The sequence below is a fragment of the Salvelinus namaycush genome, chromosome 36 (genome assembly GCF_016432855.1).
Source record: "Salvelinus namaycush isolate Seneca chromosome 36, SaNama_1.0, whole genome shotgun sequence".
In the NCBI taxonomy this organism is placed as follows: Eukaryota; Metazoa; Chordata; class Actinopteri; order Salmoniformes; family Salmonidae; genus Salvelinus; species Salvelinus namaycush.
Window position 1 is genome coordinate 5,122,114 of NC_052342.1, and position 22,811 is coordinate 5,144,924.

General features: G+C 45.3%; 1 protein-coding gene across 1 annotated transcript in view; it reads right to left on the minus strand.

The window, feature by feature from the left end:
* LOC120030443 (actin filament-associated protein 1-like) overlaps positions 1–12,367 on the minus strand; it is a 54,304-nt gene extending 41,937 nt beyond the window's left edge. Inside the window, exons 1-3 of the mRNA XM_038975846.1 lie at positions 11,833–12,367; positions 2,040–2,168; positions 1,458–1,540 (exon numbers count right to left, since the gene is read on the minus strand). Of these exons, the coding sequence (XP_038831774.1) occupies positions 1,458–1,540; positions 2,040–2,168; positions 11,833–11,884 (264 nt within the window). The 5' untranslated portion in view covers positions 11,885–12,367. The remainder of the gene's footprint in view (positions 1–1,457; positions 1,541–2,039; positions 2,169–11,832) is intronic.
* Between the last annotated feature and the right edge of the window lie 10,444 nt (positions 12,368–22,811).

A 22,811-nucleotide genomic window follows, 5' to 3' on the forward strand; every position in this document is an offset into this window, starting at 1 on the left:
ATTATTCCTCCCTCTCTCCCTCTCTCGCTAACATACACTATTACCTACAGGAATGGAGGAGACAGAGTTACCACGGCAGAGAGAGAGGGAGAGAACATTGGAGGGGGAGATTCAATGTTTGTGAACTGAAACCAAAGACGGTTGGAGAGAAAAAAACACACAGCTACTTGGACAGTTTTCCAGAGGTCAGCATTGCAATATAATGAATGGTAATTTCAAAGGGAGAGGAAGAGAGAGAAAGAGACTGTACGACCCCGTAACCTCTCCCTCACCCCCTCTCCTCCTCCTCCCTCAAAGTATTCCGGGAAGTGCAGCCAGGAGTTCCAGAGTCCAGACACACTAGGGTCAGGAGAGGAGGACAGAGGTAGGATGGTTCTAATTACAAACTGTACTGTAAGGAAGTGTGTGTGTGTGTGTGTGTACTCGTTTTCCTACCTTATCATCAGGACCCCAAGGTCCTAACAAACCACTGAATGTCCTGAATTTGTTCAAATGCTATTTTCAGTTCTAGTGTTGGGTTAAGGTTTTGAGGGTTAAGGGTTAGGGGTTAGGGTTAAGGTTTAGGGAGAATATGATTTTTTTAATGGTCAAACATTTGTACTCCCCAAAAAGTCCCGAAATGTCAAGAAAATAAAGCTGTGTGGATGTGTGTGCGTGTCTCACACGCTCCTCGCCACAGCTTTGTCGAACACGGTGTGTGTTATTGTGATGGTGAAGGGGGTTTATGGGATAGCACGGCACACCTGGATACGATCAGACACATCCGCTCGGAGACAAATGACACACACATTCTGTTGCCACAGCACACACACACACGTCCACATGTATTAAACTCTGCTTATGTGTTATTGATGAGTGCCAGGGGTTGCGGAGGTGGTGAGCGAGCAGAAACATATCGATCTCAGAACTACCCTTCCTTCTGATTTATACGAGACTGTTAAAAACGCCCTGAAACACTTCACATGGTTACAACATCCTCCAACGTGATTGGATGTGACATTCATGGGACAGAGTACTGCGTGCGTTCTGGCTTGAGCTCATGCAACATGGCTCGATGTGTCAAGAATGTGGAAGGAATTTCCTCTTGAATGACAATAAACATCGTCAAGCAATCAATCGCGTTTATAGGCTGTGTTGCGATCTGATCCAGTACAAATAACTACCATGCCCAGTCAGTTGACCACCATGCCCAGTCAGTTGACCACCATGCCCAGTCAGTTGACCACCATGCCCAGTCAGTTGACCACCATGCCCAGTCAGTTGACCACCATGCCCAGTCAGTTGACCACCATGCCCAGTCAGTTGACCACCATGCCCAGTCAGTCGACCACCATGCCCAGTCAGTCGACTATCATGTCCAGTCAGTCGACTACCATGCCCAGTCAGAGAAGGGTAAAGTGATGTAAAGGTGGTGATGTCAGAGGTTAGGGGTCAGAGGTGATGTGAGGTTGTCTTACCAGCCAGGGTTGTGGGATCTCTGGGAGGGGCATCTGAGGGGGGGCCGGGAGGCTGCTGTGGATCTCTGACTTGAACGAGGGCTCTGAGAGAGAAAGAGGGAGATAGAAAATAGATTTTAGAGACAGTGGAAGACTGCAAAGTAAACACAAGAAGGGACAATAAATGGAATTTGGCTTCATCCATGTTATGTTTCTAAACAATAAGATGGACCAGATTTACATATAATAGGGATTGAGGTGAACTGAATGGACTAAAGTTGTGTAATAGTTGATGTGCGGTGGTTGGGAGTCTGAGCTTAACTGAACTGAGGTTGTGTAATGATTATGTGGTTGAAATGGACAAAGGGTGTGTGAAGGTTGTGGTTCTGGCCTTATGCAGAATGTTGGAAAAGAGCGGACTGAGGTCGTGTGTAAAGGTTATGTGATGGTTGCAGGTCTGACAGTGAGGTTGTGTTTAGGTTCTGACCATTAGCGTTGAGGACCCTGTGGAGGATGTCGGAGATGAGTGGGGTTGTGCAAAGGTTATGCGATGGTTGTAGGTCTGACCGTGAGGTTGTGTAAAGGTTGTGTTTAGGTTCTGACCGTTAGCGGTGAGGACCCTGTGGAGGATGTTGGAGATGAGCATCTTCTTCTCCCTGGCCCCAGAACTCAGATACTCCCTGTCCAGCAGGTCCAGGAACAGACGCAGCTCACACACCAACTCCTCCATGGCTGCAGAAAGAAACAGGACGCAAACGATAGAATGTTAGACAGCACACACACACACACACACTCGCAAACACACAGGCTATTACGCACCGTACTCATGGCCAGCGAAGGCATAACGTAATAACGTGGCTATACCGTTTCAACAGCATTCAAAGACTCTTGGGAAACAAACGCAGCCTAACTGACGTATTCAAAGCTGTGTGTAAATTAAGAGTTGCCCAACCGAGGCTGGCACTGGCATTAGACCTGAGGAATCTGCCCTGGCATCAAAGTTGATTTGCAGCTCTGGGAACATATACATTCACGAACCTTCTTTGTAGACAAACACTAGGTACAGCCCATATAAAGGCATCGCTGGATGTTTAGGTGTGTGTGTCTCTCACTGGGAGCGAGAAAAGGGTATGGGTCGCGTCACGTCGAGTTATGGCGGTGATACGCGTGTTAGGCTCTGCGCATCAATACAGAACTCCTCTGTCGATGAAGAACACACACCTCTATCTTTCATGGCTCGGCCCTTTCAGTTGCAGCGGAGCGCGTAATAAACATGTTTTTATTGCTGACGACGTCGTATGAACTCTAAATAGTGGACGTTCACGGACAGGCCCCTAGAAGTTATGGTTGGTTAGCTAAGCATATAATCAGAGGTCCTATATGTGGTTTGTTCTGTAGAGAATTCCCCAGGCCTCCCGCTATGACAGAAAAACACACACACACTCGCGATGAAACTATCTGAATCATATAACCCCTGCAAAAGGCATAATTCCTCACAGGCCATGCTTGTGCGTTTTGAATGATTCCATTAAAATCAGTTCAGTTGAACTCGGTGAGAAGCAATGCAATTTCTAGGGTGATACACCTATTGAGTAATGCATTATGTCATAGCAAATGGTAATGCAATTATCCGCATCCCACCCACATGTGAAATCTGACTGACAGCTAACGAAACGGTTTGGAATGTTCAACACACAGCAGTAGAGAGTGATTTGGGCATAGTCTCAATTGACGTACAGCACGTATTGTTTTTGCCAGACACCTGCGATGATATAACATCTAGTAGGCCCTATAGAAGGACCCCCTTGACAGCTCTATTAATGATAGTGATGTACAGTTTGGGAAGTGGTGGCCTAAACCTTTGATCAGTGCGTCTGGCATTGAGATTGGTGCGTACCGTTGTCTGCCAGAGACATTTACGAGGTTAGAACACACATCCATATTTTACTCTCACAGCTATGGAGAAGACTGGGAGTCTTTCTCTATAGCTGTACAAACAGCAGTTTCACACATTCCTGTTGTAATCTTATTATCCTTTGAGAGAGGAGGGGGGAGAGAGGGAGAGAGACAGATACCGATTTCAGACAAAAAGTTCTGGTATATTTCCTGTAAAAAAAATACAAGGCAATGTTTATATGAACCCCGTTCAAACAGACCCTTACTTACCACTTTCTTGCTGGTACACTGCAACAACAACAAAATTGAAGTTGCTTCAAATTATTATTAAGTAACTGGTTCCACATAAAAATATATATTTGGCCCAAACCTACCTCTAACTTGACAAAACTTCTCATATGCTCATTCAACTATACATTATATTTGGGTAAAAAAGTGCTGGGCAACTGGTTACCAGTAGTGAAAAAGTACCCAATTGTCATACTTGAGTAAAAGTAAAGATAACTTAATAGAAATTGACTCAAGTAAAAGTCACCCAGTAAAATAATACATTAATTTCATTAGAAATGTAGTGGAGTAAAAGTTAAAGTTAAAAAAAATGTAAAATAGTAATGTAAAGTACAGATACTCCAAAAAAACGACTTAAGCAGTACCTTAAAGTACACACACAGACACAAACCTTGCTTTGAACATACGTTTTCAACTTAAATATTTTACACACGTTGACATACATGGTCACATTGTGCATGTCCATTTATACAGTCATTATTATTCAACATGACCTCACTTGAGATTTGAACTCAAAATCTCTTGGTTCATGGCAAAACCTCTAGGTTCAATTATAATTTCATCGGACTATTCTCTCATCATTGACTTAATTCAGTAATTTTGCGGTTTTCTGTATAGTTATCTAATGTTGGTGTGTCCTATTAGTCTGTTTTTAATGTTACTCCTTAATCACTATAATAAATAAAATAGCTTTTCTAGAGAGAGAGCGAGAGCGAGGATTTTAGGCTGGGTTTCAATCCTGATTATATGTCATTCTGTTCCATTTTATTGCTTAGAAAGATAACACGGATGAAACCAAATTCCATATATTGTCCCGTCTTGTGTTCACATGTATAAGCACTATTTTCACAACTGCTGATGTGAAAATAGCTTTTTAAAATTAAATTCTAGAGAGAGGTGGGGCATAGCCAAGGACTAAACAAGTACAGTTGAAGTCGGAAGTTTACAAACACTTATGTTGGCGTCATTAAAACTAGCTTTTCAACCACTCCACAAATTTCTTGTTAACAAACAAAGTTTTGGCAAGTCAGTTAGGACATCTACTTTGTGCATGACAAGTAATTTTAACAACAATTGTTTACAGACAGATTATTTAACTTATTATTCACTGTGTCACAATTCCAGTGGGTCAGAAGTTTACATACACTAAGTTGACTGTGCATTTAAACAGCATGGAAAATCCCAGAAAATGATGTCATGACTTTAAAAGCTTCTGATAGGCTAATTGACATCATTTGAGTCAATTGGAGGCGTACCTGTGGATGTAGTTCAAGGTCTACCTTCAAACTCAGTGCCTCTTTGCTTGACATCATGGGAAAATCAAAAGGAATCAGCCAAGACCTCAGAAAAAAATGGTGAACCTCCAAGAGTCTGGTTCATTCTTGGGAGCAATTTCCAAACGCCTGTACACGTTCATCTGTACAAACAATAGTATGCAAGTATAAACACCATGGGACCACGCAGCCGTCATACCTCTCAGGAAGGAGACACGTTCTGTCTCCTAGAGATGAACGTACTTTGGTGCTAAAAATGCAAATCAATCCCAGAACAACAGCAAAGGACCTTGTGAAGATGCTGGAGGAAACACGTACAAAAGTATCTATATACACAGTAAAACGAGTCCTATATCGACATAACCTGAAAGGCCGCTCAGCAAGGAAGAAGCCACTGCTCCAAAACCGCCATAAAAATGCCAGACTGCGGTTTGCAACTGCACATGGGGACAAAGATCGTACTTTTTGAAGAAATGTCCTCTGGTCTGATGAAAAACTAAATAGAACTGTTTGGCCATAAGGACCATCGTTATGTTTGGAGGAAAAAGGGGGATGCTTGCGAGCCGAAGAACACCATCCCAACCGTGAAGCACGGGGGTGGCAGCATCATGTTGTGGGGCTGCTTTACTGCAAGAGGGACTGGTGCACTTCACAAAATAGATGGCATCATGAAGCAGGAAAATTATGTGGATATATTGAAGCAACATCTCAATACATCAGTCAGGAAGTTGAAGCTTGGTCGCAAATGGGTCTTCAAAATGGACAATTACCCCAAGCATACTTCCAAAGTTGTGGAAAAATGGCTTCAGGACAACAAAGTCAAGGTATTGGAGTGGCCATCACAAAGCACTGACCTCAATCCTATAGAAAATTTGTGGGCAGAACTGAAAAAGCGTGTGCGAGCAAGGAGGCCTACAAACCTGACTCAGTTACACCAGCTCTGTCAGGAGGAATGGGCCAAAATTCACCCAACTTATTGTGGGAAGCTTGTGGAAGGATGCCCGAAACGTTTGACCCAAGTTAAACAATTTAAAGACAATGCTACCAAATACTAATTGGGTGTATGTAAAAGCTGAAATAAATCACTCTACTATTATTCTGACATTTCACATTCTTAAAATAAAGTGGTGATCCTAACTGACCTAAGACAGGGGATTTTTTCTAGGATTAAATGTCAGGAATTGTGAAAAACTGAGTTTAAGTGTATTTGGCTAAGGTGTATGTAAACTTCCGACTTCAACTGAACCCTTCTTATTTTTGTTGTTTTGTGTGTGTGTGCATGCGTGTGTCTTGATGTCTGACAGGTCCTTGAACACTACTCTGCCATCTCCTGTCACTCCGATGATAGAGGCCCTAGGCAGTGTGTGTGTGTGTGTGTGTGTGTGTGTGTGTGGCGCTGGTCCTGAGTTGAAAGGCTGTCACGTCCCCAGACTAAACACAGCAGAAGGGGTGGGTGTGCTACAGACACCATTTGTAAATGAGAGACAGACAGACACTGTCAAATACACACAGCTACAAACAAGGACACGGCTACAAAGGACAAGAACATAAACCAGATGTTTTCCCTCTCACCTTAAATAGCCTGCATTTTCCATAACAAAATGTGTTACTATTCTATTAAGACACACTTAAAATGGCATACAGGAACTAAATATAGCAATACATAACTACGCTGAGAGTACAAAACATTAAGAACACCTTCTCTTTCCATGACAGACTGACCAGGTGAATCCAGGTGAAAGCTATGATCCCTCATTGATGTCACTTGTTAAATCCACTCCAAATCAGTGTAGATGAAGGGGAGGAGACGGGTTAAATCATTTTTAAGCTTTGAGACAATTGAGACATGGTGTATGTGTGCCATTCAGAGGGTGAATGGTCAAGAAAATATGTAAGTGCCTTCGAACCAGGTATGGTAGTAGGTGCCAGGAGCACTAGTTTGTGTCAAGAAATGCAACGCTGCTGGGCTTTTCACTCTCAACAGTTTCCCGCGTGAATCAAGAACGGCCCACCACCCAAAGGACCTCCAGTCAACTTGACACAACTGTGGGAAACATTGGTGTCAACATGGGACAGCATCCCTGTGGAACGCTTTCGAAACCTTGTAGAATCCATTCCCTGACGAATTGAGGCTGTGCTGTGGGTAAAATGAGTGCCACAACCCAATACTAGGAAGGTGTTCTTAATGTCTTTGTACACTCATTGTTTATTTTCCCCATTGTGTAGCCTACAAACACAACCCAAACTCACCCTTAGAATACAGGAAAACCAGTGGGTGTATTTACACAAATTAGAGAGCGCAGTCATTATCCATCCTGTAACCAGTCTGTATTGAGCTATCGTATGACGCCCACATGTGTCCTACAACTAGTCGTCTAGACCATAGATCATAAAGGCTAGATCATAAAGCCTATGTAATCTGACATCGTGTCTGTTTGAGAAACTCGAGCCAGGCTTCTGAGGGAGCTCTGGTGTTCTTCGGATCAAGTGGCAGCCTGCTCCACTTTGACGTCTGATGATAGAGCCGCCCAGACTCCGTGTATTGACTGAGCCAATGGGCATAAGGTACTGCAGACCTGGACCAATGACAGGCTGGTTAGTGTATGCACTGCGGACATGGACCACCAAACATAGTTTGCAAGCAGCGCAGGTATGGTTGAGTTTACTAGTCCGCAGAATGTCAATGGTAAATCAGCAAATGCAATATATCCAGTGTCATTGTGGGATATAGGGAACAGCCACATAATCTGTTGCGCTGTGGGCAGAATGTTGCAGTTGGACGTTTGTGACGTTAATTTGGGGTGGTTTATGGTCTGGCATCGCCATGGTTACCCTCCTCGCTTCAGTCGCCGCCACACAACAGGGCATCGCTCAACACTGGTTGCACACAGCTCCTTATATCAACCCCCAACACACACACACACACACACACGCACGCTACAGCTGGCTCTTCCAGCTGACCCTCCCACTGTGCCCCCCCTCCTCCTTCGTCTGCCCTCGTCTCTGGATTGGAACTTTCCCCCCTTCCCTCCCTCCTTCCCTCCGTTGGGGTGAACTGAGTGCCTTACTCCAGGGTCTGAGTCAGCACATTTCCTCCAGTCGGCCTACGCCCACACTCAGAGAGAGGAAGCCCAGTGCGGGGGAAACACGCTACCTCCCCTGGGCCCCTGGAACTCTCTCCCTGGAGCCCCTGTTTGACCCAGAAAAGCTCACCTGGGACTCTTTTCGTAGATTACACAGCAAGTCAGACAGAAATGTGGTGTGTAGAACATACATGATTCCCAGTCATTTAGAGTAGGGAATCGTGCCAGTTCTATACATCCTATTTCTACCTTAACAATCCTCTAAACTCCGTGGAGACAAGAGTCGGGCCTGCAGGCCACGATCACCCCGATCAAAAGGGTGAACATCACATCAAATCACGGTCATAGAGACGCAACGGACCTTTAATAAACCTTCAATAAAAACACTCGCGCTTCCGGGTCCTTTCCCCGGAGAACCCAACCCATGTACTGTAAGATGAGATCGGTGGCTGCATTAGCTCACGATGAGAGACAAGCAATCACTATCCTGGCCTGTAATTACCAGGGCTCTGTGTTCCACGGGGAACGCCAAGGGAACATCGCAGTGGGACTACATCATCTCTATCAGGCACACAGGTGGTTTCACAAGCAGATGTGCCAAACCACAAACATCTGAGTCGGACTGATCTGGACCTCAAAACCTACCCGTCATCTGAGAGAAGGGAACCAGAGTCTGTAGTTCATAGAGAGAGAGAGAGAGGCAGTGGAGAGGGAGAGAGAGGGTAGGAAGGAATGGAGAGAGAGAGAGAGAGGGCAGGAAGGAATGGAGAGAGAGAGAGAGAGAGAGAGAGAGAGAGAGAGAGAGAGAGAAGGAAGGAATGGAGAGAGAGAGAGATGGAGGGAGAGGGCAGGCTCGAGAGAGAGAGCGTGAGAGAAAGAGAGAGTGAAGCTCCTCCAGTATCTGTGTAAGGGGATAATTACAGAGCACTCGAGGTGAAAGCACACCACCGACAGGGGATGGAGGGAAGAAAAGAGCACAGGAGAGGATGGTGGTTAGAGGCTCTGGATTTCAGGGTTGGACTCATCTTTCTTGGAGGAATGGAGTGGCCTGAGGAGATTTGGTGGTGCCAGGGGAGGGCATCCCATCCCAACCTGGACTTTAGTTATGTCACCAGCCATTTGCATTCAACCAATAAAGAAAGAAGGAAAGTCAAAAGAGGACAGCGTGGCTGATGTAGTCTATCAAAGTCAGAAGGAGGTGGGTGAGATGAGCATGTAGGCTCCCGTGCCATACTTCACGTTTGTGGTAAAGCTAGAGAGCCATCCATGTATTGGCCTAATGCCAAGTTATCTGCTGTGACGCTCAAAGGGAAACCGCTCCGCTTTGATTGACAGCTCCTAACCAGACAGTATTTAAAAGCATCTATTCCCATTAGACTCCACCCAGCACCGACCGCAACCCCCTTTCCACCCCAGTCATGTTGTTGATGGCGTTTTTCTCAAGAGCTACTCTTGCGCCCCTCCCAATCGGACCCACCCTCCCCCCCATTTGGCAATGCCAGACCCCAACAAAACCCTCTCGCGATGGTGTTGGTTCTATCCGGACCAAATGTACATCTTCACCCCAGACAGATAATCAAACTCACTAACCAGCTCATCCTCTTACAGATGCTAAGCCTTTTTAGAATCAGGCTAAGGGCTAATCAGGAGTTATCAACAGCATCAGTTATTGCCCTGAGGATATTACCAAGGAAAGCATGAGTAGTTATTTATGATTGCTAATACTGCATACATTCGGAAATTAAATCAGATGTCCCTGTGAAACCAATGCTACATCAAGCATAATCTTGGTTCACGATTTACGTTTTCGTAGTCTGTCCACATGCAATTATATCAAGTCAAAAGGCTTTGGATTTGTGTTGGATAAAGGCACAGTCAAACTATATGATGGCCACACCATATGACAGTCGCAATGCATGACAGTTACACTGTATGACACAAGTCTTATATAAAAGTCTACATATGGCTCTTCATCACGATGGTTTTCCAATGTGCATAAGGCTATTGACAGGAATGGAGAGGCGGCCAGGGGTCTCCAATTTGGGTTGGAATTAAACTCTGTGCCTGCATGCCAGTTCACTGACAGATTGACTTTGATGAGGGGGGATTATGAACTCATTTTTCTTCCGCTCTCTTCTCCTCCTCTTTGGATCGGGTTTTCCTGCCATTGAAAGGGGGTCCCGTTTATTTTTTGACACAAGAAAGCCTTTACAAATCCATCATCATTGGGGTGCTGAGTGGGGTTCTAAAAGAGAGGGGGACCCCCTTTTCGCTAAAACAGAACCAAATGGGCCATCGAACGAAAGGAGACAAATTGCTGACACCATGGCCACATCACAGGCACCCAACGCGGTGCCAATTAAAGCCATATCGTCTGAGGGTTTCCGACCGAGGGGAAACTACGATAATAAACACATTAACACTCCATTCATATTGCCCCCAAAATGGCACCACGTAAGAGTTTTAGAAACAGGGACAGAATGTGATTTCTTTCCAATTGCCAAGTTTGCCTGCTGCTAGTACCCCCACTTGTGGATAGGCTGATCACAAGGCAAAACTTAAAAAACACCCTCTCCATGTCCCAGCCCTTGAGCCAAAACACACTTCCCACATTCTCATGTGGCGTGGAGATGAGATTACAACATTACTACACAATGGATGTCTGTCGGTGACCCTACCAAATGTTAAGCTGCGATAAATTGCCAAGCTACCTGATACCACGCAGCTGCCAACCCGAGGATAGAGGAGGGTAACAGTGGAGCCAGGTTTTGTTATTGTAGGGATACGGTCTCCTGCAGAGAAACAAGAGATATGGAGCCACTTGGTGTTGTCATACCACGACTATGTTGTTGACCTCAGGGAAAATCTTACATTACCTCTAGGTTGACCTTAGGTATGTGGGCCTATGTAACGGATGAGTTGAGTGACACCACCACAATCATTTGTGTAAATAATATCATAGAAAAATCGCTTAATTTGTATAGAATAAACCTAATCGGAGAAACAAAATCTGATTTAGAATAACATTGGAAAATAAACAAATGCGTTCCATGACTGTTATGATATATTATAAACTATGATGCCCTGATTGAATTGGTGGTACAGCAACAAAAGTAATCCACCCAAATCAATGCGCGCGTAAAACTCATGCACACTATACTGTAGGAGCTCCAAGTGCGCTCCCCTGGAACGAAGCGGTCACTGGTCACTTCGTCCCGAGCCAGCGGGCGGCAGCTGCGCCCAGCGACAGCACAATCCAGTGATTATCATGAGGGACTGCCTGGACGCTGAGAGGGCTGCTATTCATCAGTGTTGCCCGGGGTCAGAAAGGGGAGAGGGCGGGGAGGGCTCAGGTTGCAACTAGCTACGCTCTAGTCGCGACGCATAATTCCATGGACAACAAAACCACGACCCTAATGACACTGTCAGGAGCCAGCGGTGGCCAGCAATCTTTCCAGGCTCCAGCAACCTCTCGCTCTCTCTGTTATGAGAGGAACTATTATTATAACTGCACACAGAATAATTAATTTAATGAGTTTTCATTATAGCAAAGCTGCAATGGCAATGTACAATGCGGGGTGATAATGATTAGCAACAATGTATTGTTTATTATTTGGATATAACGTTACATTATTATACAATAATAGGCCTAGTCTAATGCATCATCAAGGAATTATATGTAATTATATGTTCACTTCCAGTAAGTGTGTTGGCTATTGAACTCGTTTCGTTTTAAAACCAGCAGCTCTCAAGGGGAGATTGTAAATAGATGTGTCAGACACATATCAATATTTACAGTGGCCAGCTGTTGAAGCCCTGAACCAAAAACGCATGCTGACGTTTGAATACACTCACCCCTGGAAGCGAACAAAATGGGATCGCTCTGCATGGTGGCTTCCCAACGCATCTAAATCCCAGCAAACAGAAGCAGGCGAGTGCCCGGCAGCTGTCGAATATCAATAAAATCCCCCTCTCCACGGGTCAGCAGCCAATGACGGACCCTTGTATGTTTCTTTGATAGATTTGTCCCGCGATACCAGCTCTGAACAGGCTTTAACCGTGCGCTTTACGACCAACCGGTAACGTCTCCGTCACGAGTCTCCTAACAAACTTTTCTCCGGCTCTTTTCTCCTCCTTTTCCCTCTTTGCTTCCTTCCTTCCTTCCGTCCTCCCTCTTTCAAAACCTACTCAAACTGCCTGTGCCTGCATGGTCTGCTCAGCTCAGAAACGGAGCGGATCTTGTTTGAATGCTTGCATCTGCAGTCTGTTACGGTGCTGACAGGCGGCCAATAATGAGAGGGCTAGTCGTGCGTTGCAAGCAAGCGCGCCGAGGGCAGACTGAACTTTTCGAATATCTCCCCCTCTCTATCTTAGCTGAAAGGTGAGACGTGACCCCTTTTCTCTCCACCCAGCTCTCGGGCTCGTATTCCAGTGTGCAGTTAACGAAGTGAAGAAAATGTAAAAACATCAGGCAGGGCTGGCCCAGTTCGGAGTTCTCCCCCTTTTCCCCAGCGGCAGATGGGTTATTGAACTCAGGCTGGCTCGCCCCTAGGGATGGGGGAAAATCGGCAGTTTATGGTAATAGTAGATGATTAAGGACCGTCCGCGTCCCTCACTGCACCCGTCACACGGTTTTGTGTCCAGGGGGGAGAACAACAGCCAGCCAATGACAGATATGTGAGTGGGGCTCAAGTTGAAATACAGGGATACTGTATAATACCTCACCCAACTCAGACTCAACAAAACAAGGTCTGCTGTATTGCATAGGCTGTAGGGTACACACACACTTGAGGGTGTGTGCCTAGCTATGCAAAAACAAACCAACCTAACCTTCACGTCTACTGTATGTTAGTAGATTAGAGGTTTGTGTTTGGTAAAAAAAAATGTCAGAAAAGGACCACACATTTTGGGGTAGGAGCTGATTTCTTTTGGCAGGGCTATCACAAGGTGGTACAATCCTCAAAACAGAAGAACGGTGGATTTTCATCTCGCTTTTCTTTTGCCAACAGTCAGGCGAAAACAAAAAACGCAGCAAGACGCAGGTTGTCAATGACGTAGAGTATTTTCAAGGCCTTAGTAGAACCGAGATGGCATTCCTTACAGCTAGTGTTCATTACGGTAGGCAGGGTATTATGGGGTGCAGTCCAGATGCACCTACCATGGGTTCATTGCAAATAGTGGGAGGAGTGCTTCTTGAGCTGAGAGCAGACATTGGGTAGTGTGAAATAAAACCACAAATGTTGCTTCAGGGGAAGAAGCTGAGCTTTAGGGTGGTGAAGGAGTGATTGCACTGATTATAGTGTTAAAGATGTGGTGCAACGAATGGGCCAATTGGAGAGGTGTGTGTGTGTGTGTGTGTGTGTGTGTGTGTGTGTTAGAAAGGATATGAGCTACAGTGTGAACCTTCAACCCTTGTTTGACTGCACACACAGTACCGGTCAAAAGTTTGGACGCAACTTCTCATTCAAGGGTATTTCTTTATTTTTTTACTATTTTCTACATTGTGGAATAATAGTGAAGACATCAAAACTATGAAATAACACATATGGAATCATGTAAACTTCAGCAAAAAAAAAGAAACGTCCTCTCACTGTCAACTGCGTTTATTTTCAGCAAACTTAACATGTGTAAATATTTGTATGAACATAACAAGATTCAACAACGGAGACATAAACTGAACAAGTTCCACAGACATGTGACTAACAGAATTGGAATAATGAATCCCTGAACAAAGGGGGGGTCAAAATCCAAAGTAACAGTCAGTATCTGGTGTGGTCACCAGCTGCATTAAGTACTGCAGTGCATCTCCTCCTCATGGACTGCACCAGATTTGCCAGTTCTTGCTGTGATATGTTACCCCACACTTCCACCAAGGCACCTGCAAGTTCCCGGACATTTCTGGGGGGGAATGGCCCTAGCCCTCACCCTGCGATCCAACAGGTCCCAGACGTGCTCAATGGGTTTGAGATCCGGGCTCTTTGCTGGCCATGGCAGAACACTGACATTCCTGTCTTGCAGGAAATCATGCACAGAACGAGCAGTATGGCTGGTGGCATTGTCATGCTGGAGGGTCATGTCAGGATGAGCCTGCAGGAAGGGTACCACGAGGGAGGAGGATGTCTTCCCTGTAACGCACAGCGTTGAGATTGCCTGCAATGACAACAAGCTCTATCCGACGATGCAGTGACACACCGCCCCAGATCATGACGGACCCTCCACCTCCAAATCGATCCCGTTCCAGAGTACAGGCCTCGGTGTAACGCTCATTCCTTCGAAAATAAGCGCAAATCCGACCATCACCCTACAAACTATATTAAACAGAAATTGGAGGAGGAACTTAACATTGAAATAACTGATGAAACATGGTTGAACATATTAGAGACTCAACGTAGCTCCACCTACTCAAGGTCACGGAGAGAATTCTGTTGGAAAAAGTTATACGCTTCTTCATAACACCCAAACTGAAATCAAAACAGACTGGCTCACTACACCCTTGTTGGAGAGAACACCCTTGTTGGGTTATCAAGGGTGGATCACTCTCATATCTCTTGGTCCTGCCCCGCCATCGAAACTTAACTGGGGAAAAATACGATCTAACATTGGAAAAATAATGGAATTTGACACAGAACAAACGTACATTTATTTGTATTTGGGTGAAACACCTGATACTTTTCTCTATCGTGTAAATTAACTGTTGAAGGTCCTACTGGCAGCCAGTACAAAGGCTGTCACTAGGAAATGGCTACAAAAAGACCCCCCCCCCCCTCCCACCTCCCAGGAGTAACATTGGATAGTCAGTTATCATGGTCAAGTCATGTTGACAAAGTATTTGTGAAGATAGGGAGAGGTATGTCTGTTATTTAAAAAAAAAAAAAAAATGTATTCTGCGTTTTTGACACAAAGATCAACTCTACTAGTTGGGACAAGATCAGAACCTGGACATCTTGATTACTGCCCGGTAATACGATCAGGTGCAGCACAGAAAGACCTAGTAACGCTACAGCAGACTCATAACAACGCAGCACGCCTGGCCCTTAACTTCACACACACAACTATACATTTAAAAGAAAAAGGTTTTTAATGTAATGTCCTTGTCTAAAACTGTTCTGTACTTTGTCGTGTATTTGTATGTTTTATGTGGACCCCAGGAAGAGTAGCTGCTGCATGTGCAGTAGCTAAATGGGCATCCTAATAAACTAAACATGTATGTACACACATGCTGAGATTCTATCTCTTGCGTCAACTCTTTCTTGGCTGATCTGGGCTTTTGTGAAAGTCAGTGTTGACGTCAGTGCTTGGCCGCATGACTGAGATCTAATCTAATAGAGATACACACACACACACACCACCGCTGCATGCACTGTAGCCATGAAACTGTCATGTCACTGACATTCAAATATATTAGTCCCCTGTCTCATAACACAGGGTGCTGCTCCATCTCTTTATATCACACTATATCATCCTCTCCGTAGAATCAAGATGATCGACTTAAACCTTAATTCATGAAAACAATTCCTCTTTGGCTTGCCCCATGGAAAATGATGTATGTTTGTGCGTGCGTGTGTGTGTTGGTGGGTTCGAATTGTGTGGGCTACGTAGCCAATCGGGCCAGAGTCACATGTCTCAAAACACATGCTAGGCTCTACGCAAAACAGTCGTGACACAAGTAACCTTCTCTCCCCCCCCGATTGCCTTATTGAATTAAACACACAGTGCTTGGGGTTGTAGCACAACGCTGGCCTTGTCCCGAGTCAGTAGCACTGTTGAGAGACTGGACGTCAATGGTCTATAGAGTGGTAGGAAACCAGATATTCTGGGTCACACTAACCCTCACAAAACAGTCTGTCATCCTGCAATACGATGCCATGACACTTTGGGGGGAAAAGGGGGAAAGAAGAGAGATTAAGAGAAATAGAGGGAAGGAGAGAAAATGAGTGATGGGAGAGAGAAGAATAGAGGGAAAGTAGGAGAAAGAGTGTGAACGAGAGAGAGGGAGAGAATGTGAAAGTGAGTAAAGAAAGAATGTGTGGGGGGGGGGGGGGGGGACAAGTGTGGATGAGAGCGACAGGAGGAGAGAAATACAAAAATTAAGCGCGAGAGAGAGGGTGTTTGTCTCAGAGGTGGGTCAGCCTGCGGTGATGAAACTGGGCCGTGGGCCCGGTTGATAGAGGTCAGGACAGGCGTGCCGGCAGGCCCAGCAGTGCGCTCTGGGATAGCCAACTCCCCCAAAGCTGAGCCTCTCCAGCTGTGTCAATGGGCTAACGGGTCAGAGATGTGGACAAAGACCTGACGCCCTGACTGGAGGTGTCAAGTGAAGCAAATGCACTAAGGACGACAGTGTGTGTGTGTGGGATTGGAGGGGGAGAAACGATATAGAGTGTGTGTGTGCGTGCCTGCTTGCTCTCGCGTGTGATTGCATGTGTGTGTGTGGAAAGAGCAGTCAGGACCCCTAGTCTTAGAAAGGGACCGCTCCTACGGTATTCCAGGCACGCCTGTCAAAACAGCAGTCGACCTGCCGACCTCACGGTGCACGACCCACCCTCTCGCTCCCTGAACCGGCGGTCACAAGAGGTTGGAGACCAGGGCCTCAGAAGGGAGTCAGGAAGGAGGGGGTTTACAGGCTGAGGAGTGGTGGCTAAGGGGGGGATGGGGGTTTAGGCCTCTTTGGTAGGGGCGGCGTTAAACAAACACTCCTCTAATGAAGCGTTTAGGCCCCCTGGAGGTGCTGGAGTGATTGCTTCCCTACACCGGCTCCAGTTATACACAGGGGGGCCATCTGAGAGCAGTAAAGGTTGGCCACTGTGCTATGAGGTCGTATCCACCCAACATGGCGGCCCACATTGACTTTATAACGTCAGATTCAGAGTCAGTGCGGAACGTTCTATTGCCTTGAACAGGCGTTATGAAAGAGTCCCGGGGATCCCTTTGAAGTTGTTGGCTTTGATTGTGTGGAATTTGTTTCATCAGAGGAAGAGTGGTATCTCTAGTCCACAGCAGTGGTGGGAAAAGTACTCAATTGTCATACTTGAGTAAAAGTAAAAGATACCTTAATAGAAAATGACTCAAGTAAAAGTGAAAGTCACCCAGTTAAATAGTACTTGAGTAAAAGTCTAAAAGCATTTGGTTTTAAATATACTTAAGTATCAAAAGTAAACCAAATGGCACAATTTTCTTTCTTTTTTTAATTGACGGATAGCCAGGTGCACACTCAGACATAATTTACAAACAAAGCATTTGTGTTTTGTGATTTGATTTGATTTGTTTCGTGAGTCCACCAGATCAGAGGCAGTAGGGAGGACCTCTTGATAAGTGTGTGAATTGGACCATTTTCCCGTCAAAATGTAACGAGTTCTTTTGGGTGTCAGGGAAACTGTATGGAGTAAAAAGTACATTATTTTCTTTAGGAATGCAGTGAAGTAAAAGTTGACAAAAATATAAATACCCCCAAAAACGACTTAAGTAAAACTACTTTAAAGTACTACTTAAGTACTTTACACCACTGGTCCACAGGGAGTGCAAAACTCTAAAAACAGTCATCTCTCTTTCCTGGGTCAAACTCAAGGCCACAGAACTCAATTTCATTAACTTCCTTTTTGGCCCAACTAATCTTATGTAATCTGGGGGGCACTACAGTAGTAGTAAAACATATGTTGGCAAAGGTTTAGGGGAGATGGTGTTCTCACAACAAATACTGTACAGTACCAAGGTGTTCTTTTTCACATCCAACATAGTAATCTTTTCAACAATACAACCCGTAAATGTGGGATAAGGATTTGTAGGAATTCCTCCCGATTCCAAACCATCTGCTAGTTGGCTGCATCACAATAGCTGGCACTGTAATACTAGTCAGGATCAAAGCAGGAGTTTTTCCCCCCCAGACTAAATCCTGGAGCAGAGCAGGCCAGGAGAGGAATCAGTCTGTGTTCATCTGGGGGTCTGGGCCTATGCTTGTTCCCCATATGGACCTGACTGACTGATTGATTGACTGAGAGGGGGGTGGCTTGGGGGTAGACAGGATTAGAAATTAGGAGAGAAACTCAATCTACATAATGTACCACCACGTGCTGCAACGGATCAGTTGTGATGTCAGGAAATCCATCCAATCAAGATAGTGATGCCCGTGTGCCCATATTGAAATGTTGTTGTTCAGCAATAACCAGAGTAATGTTTGATCCATCATTTCCGTGTGGCATTTTGCATATAGGCTGGGGGGACAGGGGCTGGATTGAGATGTGTGTGTGTGTGTTTGTGCGTATGTGTGCGGGCCTGAGTGTGTATGTGTCTGTGCGTGTGTGTGCACGCATGTGTGTGTTTGTGTGCATGCATTGTTTTGTGTGTGCGTGTGTGTGTGCAATCCAATGATATGTACCCCCATCCCTGTTTGTCTGTCCATACGGCCGGCCACACTGTACAGACGATTCACATCGAGTTAATACAGTATGACCAACAGGCTCCAATTAAACCCTTTTTACGGTTGTAACCGCTCAGAAATGCATGGAAAGAAAAAATATATATATCCTCATCCCCTGTGGGGATGTTTTTCAGCGGCAGGGACTGGGAGACTAGTCAGGATCGAGGGAAAGATGAACGGAGCAAAGTACAGAGAGATCCTTGATGAAAACCTGCTCCAGAGTGCTCAGGACCTCAGACTGGGGTGAAGGTTCACCTTCCAACAGGACAACGACCCTAAGCACACAGCAAAGACAACACAGGAGTGGCTTTGGGACAAGTCTCTGAATGTCCTTGAAGGGCCCAGCCAGAGCCCGGACTTGAACCCGATCGAACATCTCTGGAGAGACCTGAAAATAGCTGTGCAGCAACGCTCCCCATCCAACCTGACAGAGCTTGAGAGGAACTGCAGAGAAAAATGGGAGAAACTCCCCAAATACAGGTGTGCCAAGCTTGCAGCGTCAGACCCAAGAAGACTTGCCGGGGTAGGCATTCATTGCCGGGGTAGGCATTCATTGTAAATAAGAATGTTCTTAACTGACTTGCCTAGTTTAAATAAAAGTAAATAAAACATTGATGAGGGGAAAAAACTATTTAATCTATTTTAGAATAAGGCTGTAACATACCAAAATGTGGAAAAAGTCAAAGAGTCTGAATAGTTTCCAAAAGCCCTGTATCTACACTGACTCTGTATAGGAGCCTTTACTGAAAAAGGCCTCAATGCCTTTACAGAGACCAAAAAAATGAGGAAAACTAGGTCAAGAATGAGAGTCGGTGCGGTTCGTTTCAGCCCAACTTGCTGTGGTGTAATAGCAGCAACAAAAGAGACCATTTCTGTTTGGCTGTAGAGTTTTGATGACACAAGACTATGGGGACTTTGACTTCTCACTGACAAAGATACATCTAGGCGTGAGTGCATGTCTTCCCTTGAGAGAGAGAGACAGAGAGAGAGACAGAGAGAGAGACAGAGAGAGAGACAGAGAGAGACAGAGACAGAGAGACAGAGAGAGAGAGTGAGAGAGTGTGTGTGTGTGTGTGTGTGTATGCGTATGTTTGTGCATGAACCCCCTATACATCTTCGACAATAACCAGCCTCAACGTTCCAAACTAGTCAAATTGGCCCAACGAAAGGAAGTAGTCAAATCCATTACATCTCCTCTCTCTCTCTCTCTCCCCATCCCTCTCTTTTCCATCCATTACCATGGTAAATTTCACTCACACGTCACGGGCAGACCCAGAGACAGCCATAAGCGAGGCATTCGATCAATCTCGCCCATGTGTATTGGAACCATACGGATGTAACAGTGATATTAAATAAAACAGAGAAGTATTTGACAGAAACCCCAGAGCAACAGAGAGGTTATGATGTCTTTGCAACACTCACGCAGGCCAATGCACGAAACAGACTCAAACACACACCACAGCTGGTCTTGAGGGGGAAAGACTAACTTCATAACCAGTTTAGATTCAAACCAGAATGCTGGGGGCAAAACACTAACAAGCATTTTACATGCCTTTAAAAAAAGATATTTGTCAAATGAAACAGCATGAGAGAGATTGAGTGAAATATAGACGTTTGAATTGCAGCAGTGAAAACCCAGAGTACTAGCCTATTAGTGGCTTATATCCCATCTGATAGAGCATGTTCTACTGTCGGCCTGAATGTTTGTTTGTGTTTTCAGCTCAAGCGGAAAGAGAACATAGTCGTTTATCTCAACTGTGGTCTGTTTAGTTGTGTTTACCTTTGAGAGTGAAGAGAATTTGTGATACAGAGTCAAACCTTGGAGGTTTAAGCTACTCTATAAAAAAAAAAGGGGTTCCAAAAGGGTTCTTCGGCTGTCCAAATTGGAGAATCCCTTTAGGTTCCAGGGAGAACCCTTTTTGGTTCCACATAGAACCCTTTTCGGTTCCATGTAGAACCCTCTGTGGAAAGGGTCCAACATGAAACCCAAAGGGGTTCTACTTGGAACCAAAAAGGCTCTTTAAAGGGTTCTCCTAGGGTTAAAGGGTTTTCCAAAGGGTTCTCTCTCTCCCACCCCTCTCTTTTCCCTCCATTGGCATGGTAAATTTCACTCACACGTCACGAGCAGACGCAGAGACAGCCATGAGCGAGGCATGCGATCAATCTCGCCCATGTGTATTGGAACCATACGAATGTAGCAGTGATATTAAATAAAACAGAGGAACCATTTCTAGATAGAAAAAAAGATGCTAAGAGTGTACCTTCCATGTCCTCTATTTCTAGAGTGCAAAGTTCAGAGGGAATCCCATACATAACATGCCCTATCCTCTATTTGCTATCCACTAGTTGGTAGGCTGTGACAGTCATGGCATTTTGGATGATGGTTATATTGTTTGAATAGCATCTTTTTGCACATTTTCTCCTGTCCTCCGCTCCTGGCTGCATGTGCTGCTGCTGCTGCTGCAGGAAGGGGGGGCGTTGTCTAGGCAACCTCCTTTGCGACAACACCTTGATTGTTCGAAGAGTCGACGTCACTGCAGAAACTGAGTCAACCGCACGAATTGCCGGCCGTCCCAGTCTTCAGTCAGCTGTTCGTTGCACACACATTTCTTTCTTCCTTAAAACGCTCATGACGGTTATTGTCATGACGATCTTCATCCATAATTGTCGGTTGCACAATTATACGGTAATTGTGCCAGCCCTACTAGTTGGACAACATATTACGGTCACGACGCAGACACACAAGCACATCTTAATCTTTTCCTATTCACAGACAGGAAGTTTCTTCTGAAAGGGTGAAGAGCTCATCAGATTATTTGGTGGACAATCACCTAATACCCTTTAAGCTCTTAACGATACACTAGGAATGCAGTCTCTTTTCTCCCGCTCTTTACTCTGTCAATTTGCTTCTCGTTCGCCCTCTTTCAGCAACGTCCTGTCTCTGTCCCTCTCCTTTTCTCTCTCTAAATGCAGAAGTCGTGGAAGCCTTTCCAAATGTAAATGACGGATTGAAATAGCGTCCTCCTCTGCACTGTTTTACACATATCCCAAAGCCCTTTGGGTACAACTCTCCTCCTCCTCCTCCCCATCTCTTCCTTCTCTCCCGCTGCTGACAACTCAACCAACTACACTCCAGGCCCCAGCTGGTGTTGCCATTGTGCCCGGTCAGGCCCTAATGTCCGTAGCCAATTGGATCGAGCGGACGGGCAGGCAGGCTGGTCTAGGGCGACTATAGTCCGGTGGTTAAACAATAATCAAGCCTCTCCGCCCATCGCTCTCCGCCCGTCCCGCCATCCCTCCTTAGATTTACCATCTGGCTCAGATGGAGGCCTGGCCATGGCATGGTCTCAGTGGGGAGCCAGTCAGTTTGTTAGGGGGGGGGGGTTTCCTAGGATTTAAATAATGCATCTGTTCCTGTCTGTGGGGGGTGGTTGGGGCACACGTGTTTGTGTGTGTGAGGGGGAAGTCCATTAAAGGCCCCAATCTGAGCTCATTAAAGATGAATGAGCCATAGGGAGGGGAGAAAGACAGGCTGAGATATATGGACTGAGGTCCATGAAAGACGTGGCAGAGTATTTGTATTTGCAGCAGCTACTCTTCCTGGGGTCCCAAACATATTAAAGCACTTACATGACATATAAAACAGTACATCATATAACATTATTACACCCACTACATATCTACTATACAACATGTTTAATACCACAATATGTGCATTTGCATGTGTCTGTACCTTTGTGTGTTACTTCACAGTCACCGTTGTTCCATCGGGTGTATTTTTACCAGTTTTTTTTATCTGATTCTACTGCTTGCATCAGTTACCTGATGTGGAATAGAATTCTATGTGGTCGTGGCTCTATGTAGTATTGTGCAGCTCCCATAGTCTGGACTTGGGGACTGTGAAGAGACCTCTGGTGGCTTGTGGGGTATGCATGGATGTCCAAGTATTTTTAAAAACAGACAGATTCAGCTTGTCAACACCTCTTACAAAAAACAAATAGTGATGAAGTCAAACTCTCTTCCACTTTGAGCCATGAGAGATTGACATGCATGTCATTAATGTTAGCTCTCCGTGTGCTTTTAAGGGCCTTCTCCCCCTCTTTGTGGCACCTGACCACACGACTGAACAATAGTCTAGGTGCGACAAAACTAGGGCCTGTAGGACCTGCCTTGTTGATAGAGTTGTTAAGAAGGCAGAGCAGCGCTATATTATGGACAGACTTCTCATCTTAGCTACTGTTGTATCAATATGTTTTGACAATGACAGTTCAGGGTTACTCCAAGCAGTTTAGTCACCGCAACTTGCTCAATTTCCACATAATTCATTACGAGATATAGTTGAGGTGTAGGGTTGAGTGAATGATTTGTCCCAAATACAATGCTTTTAGTTTTAGAAATATTTAGAACTCCTTAATAGCCGTTG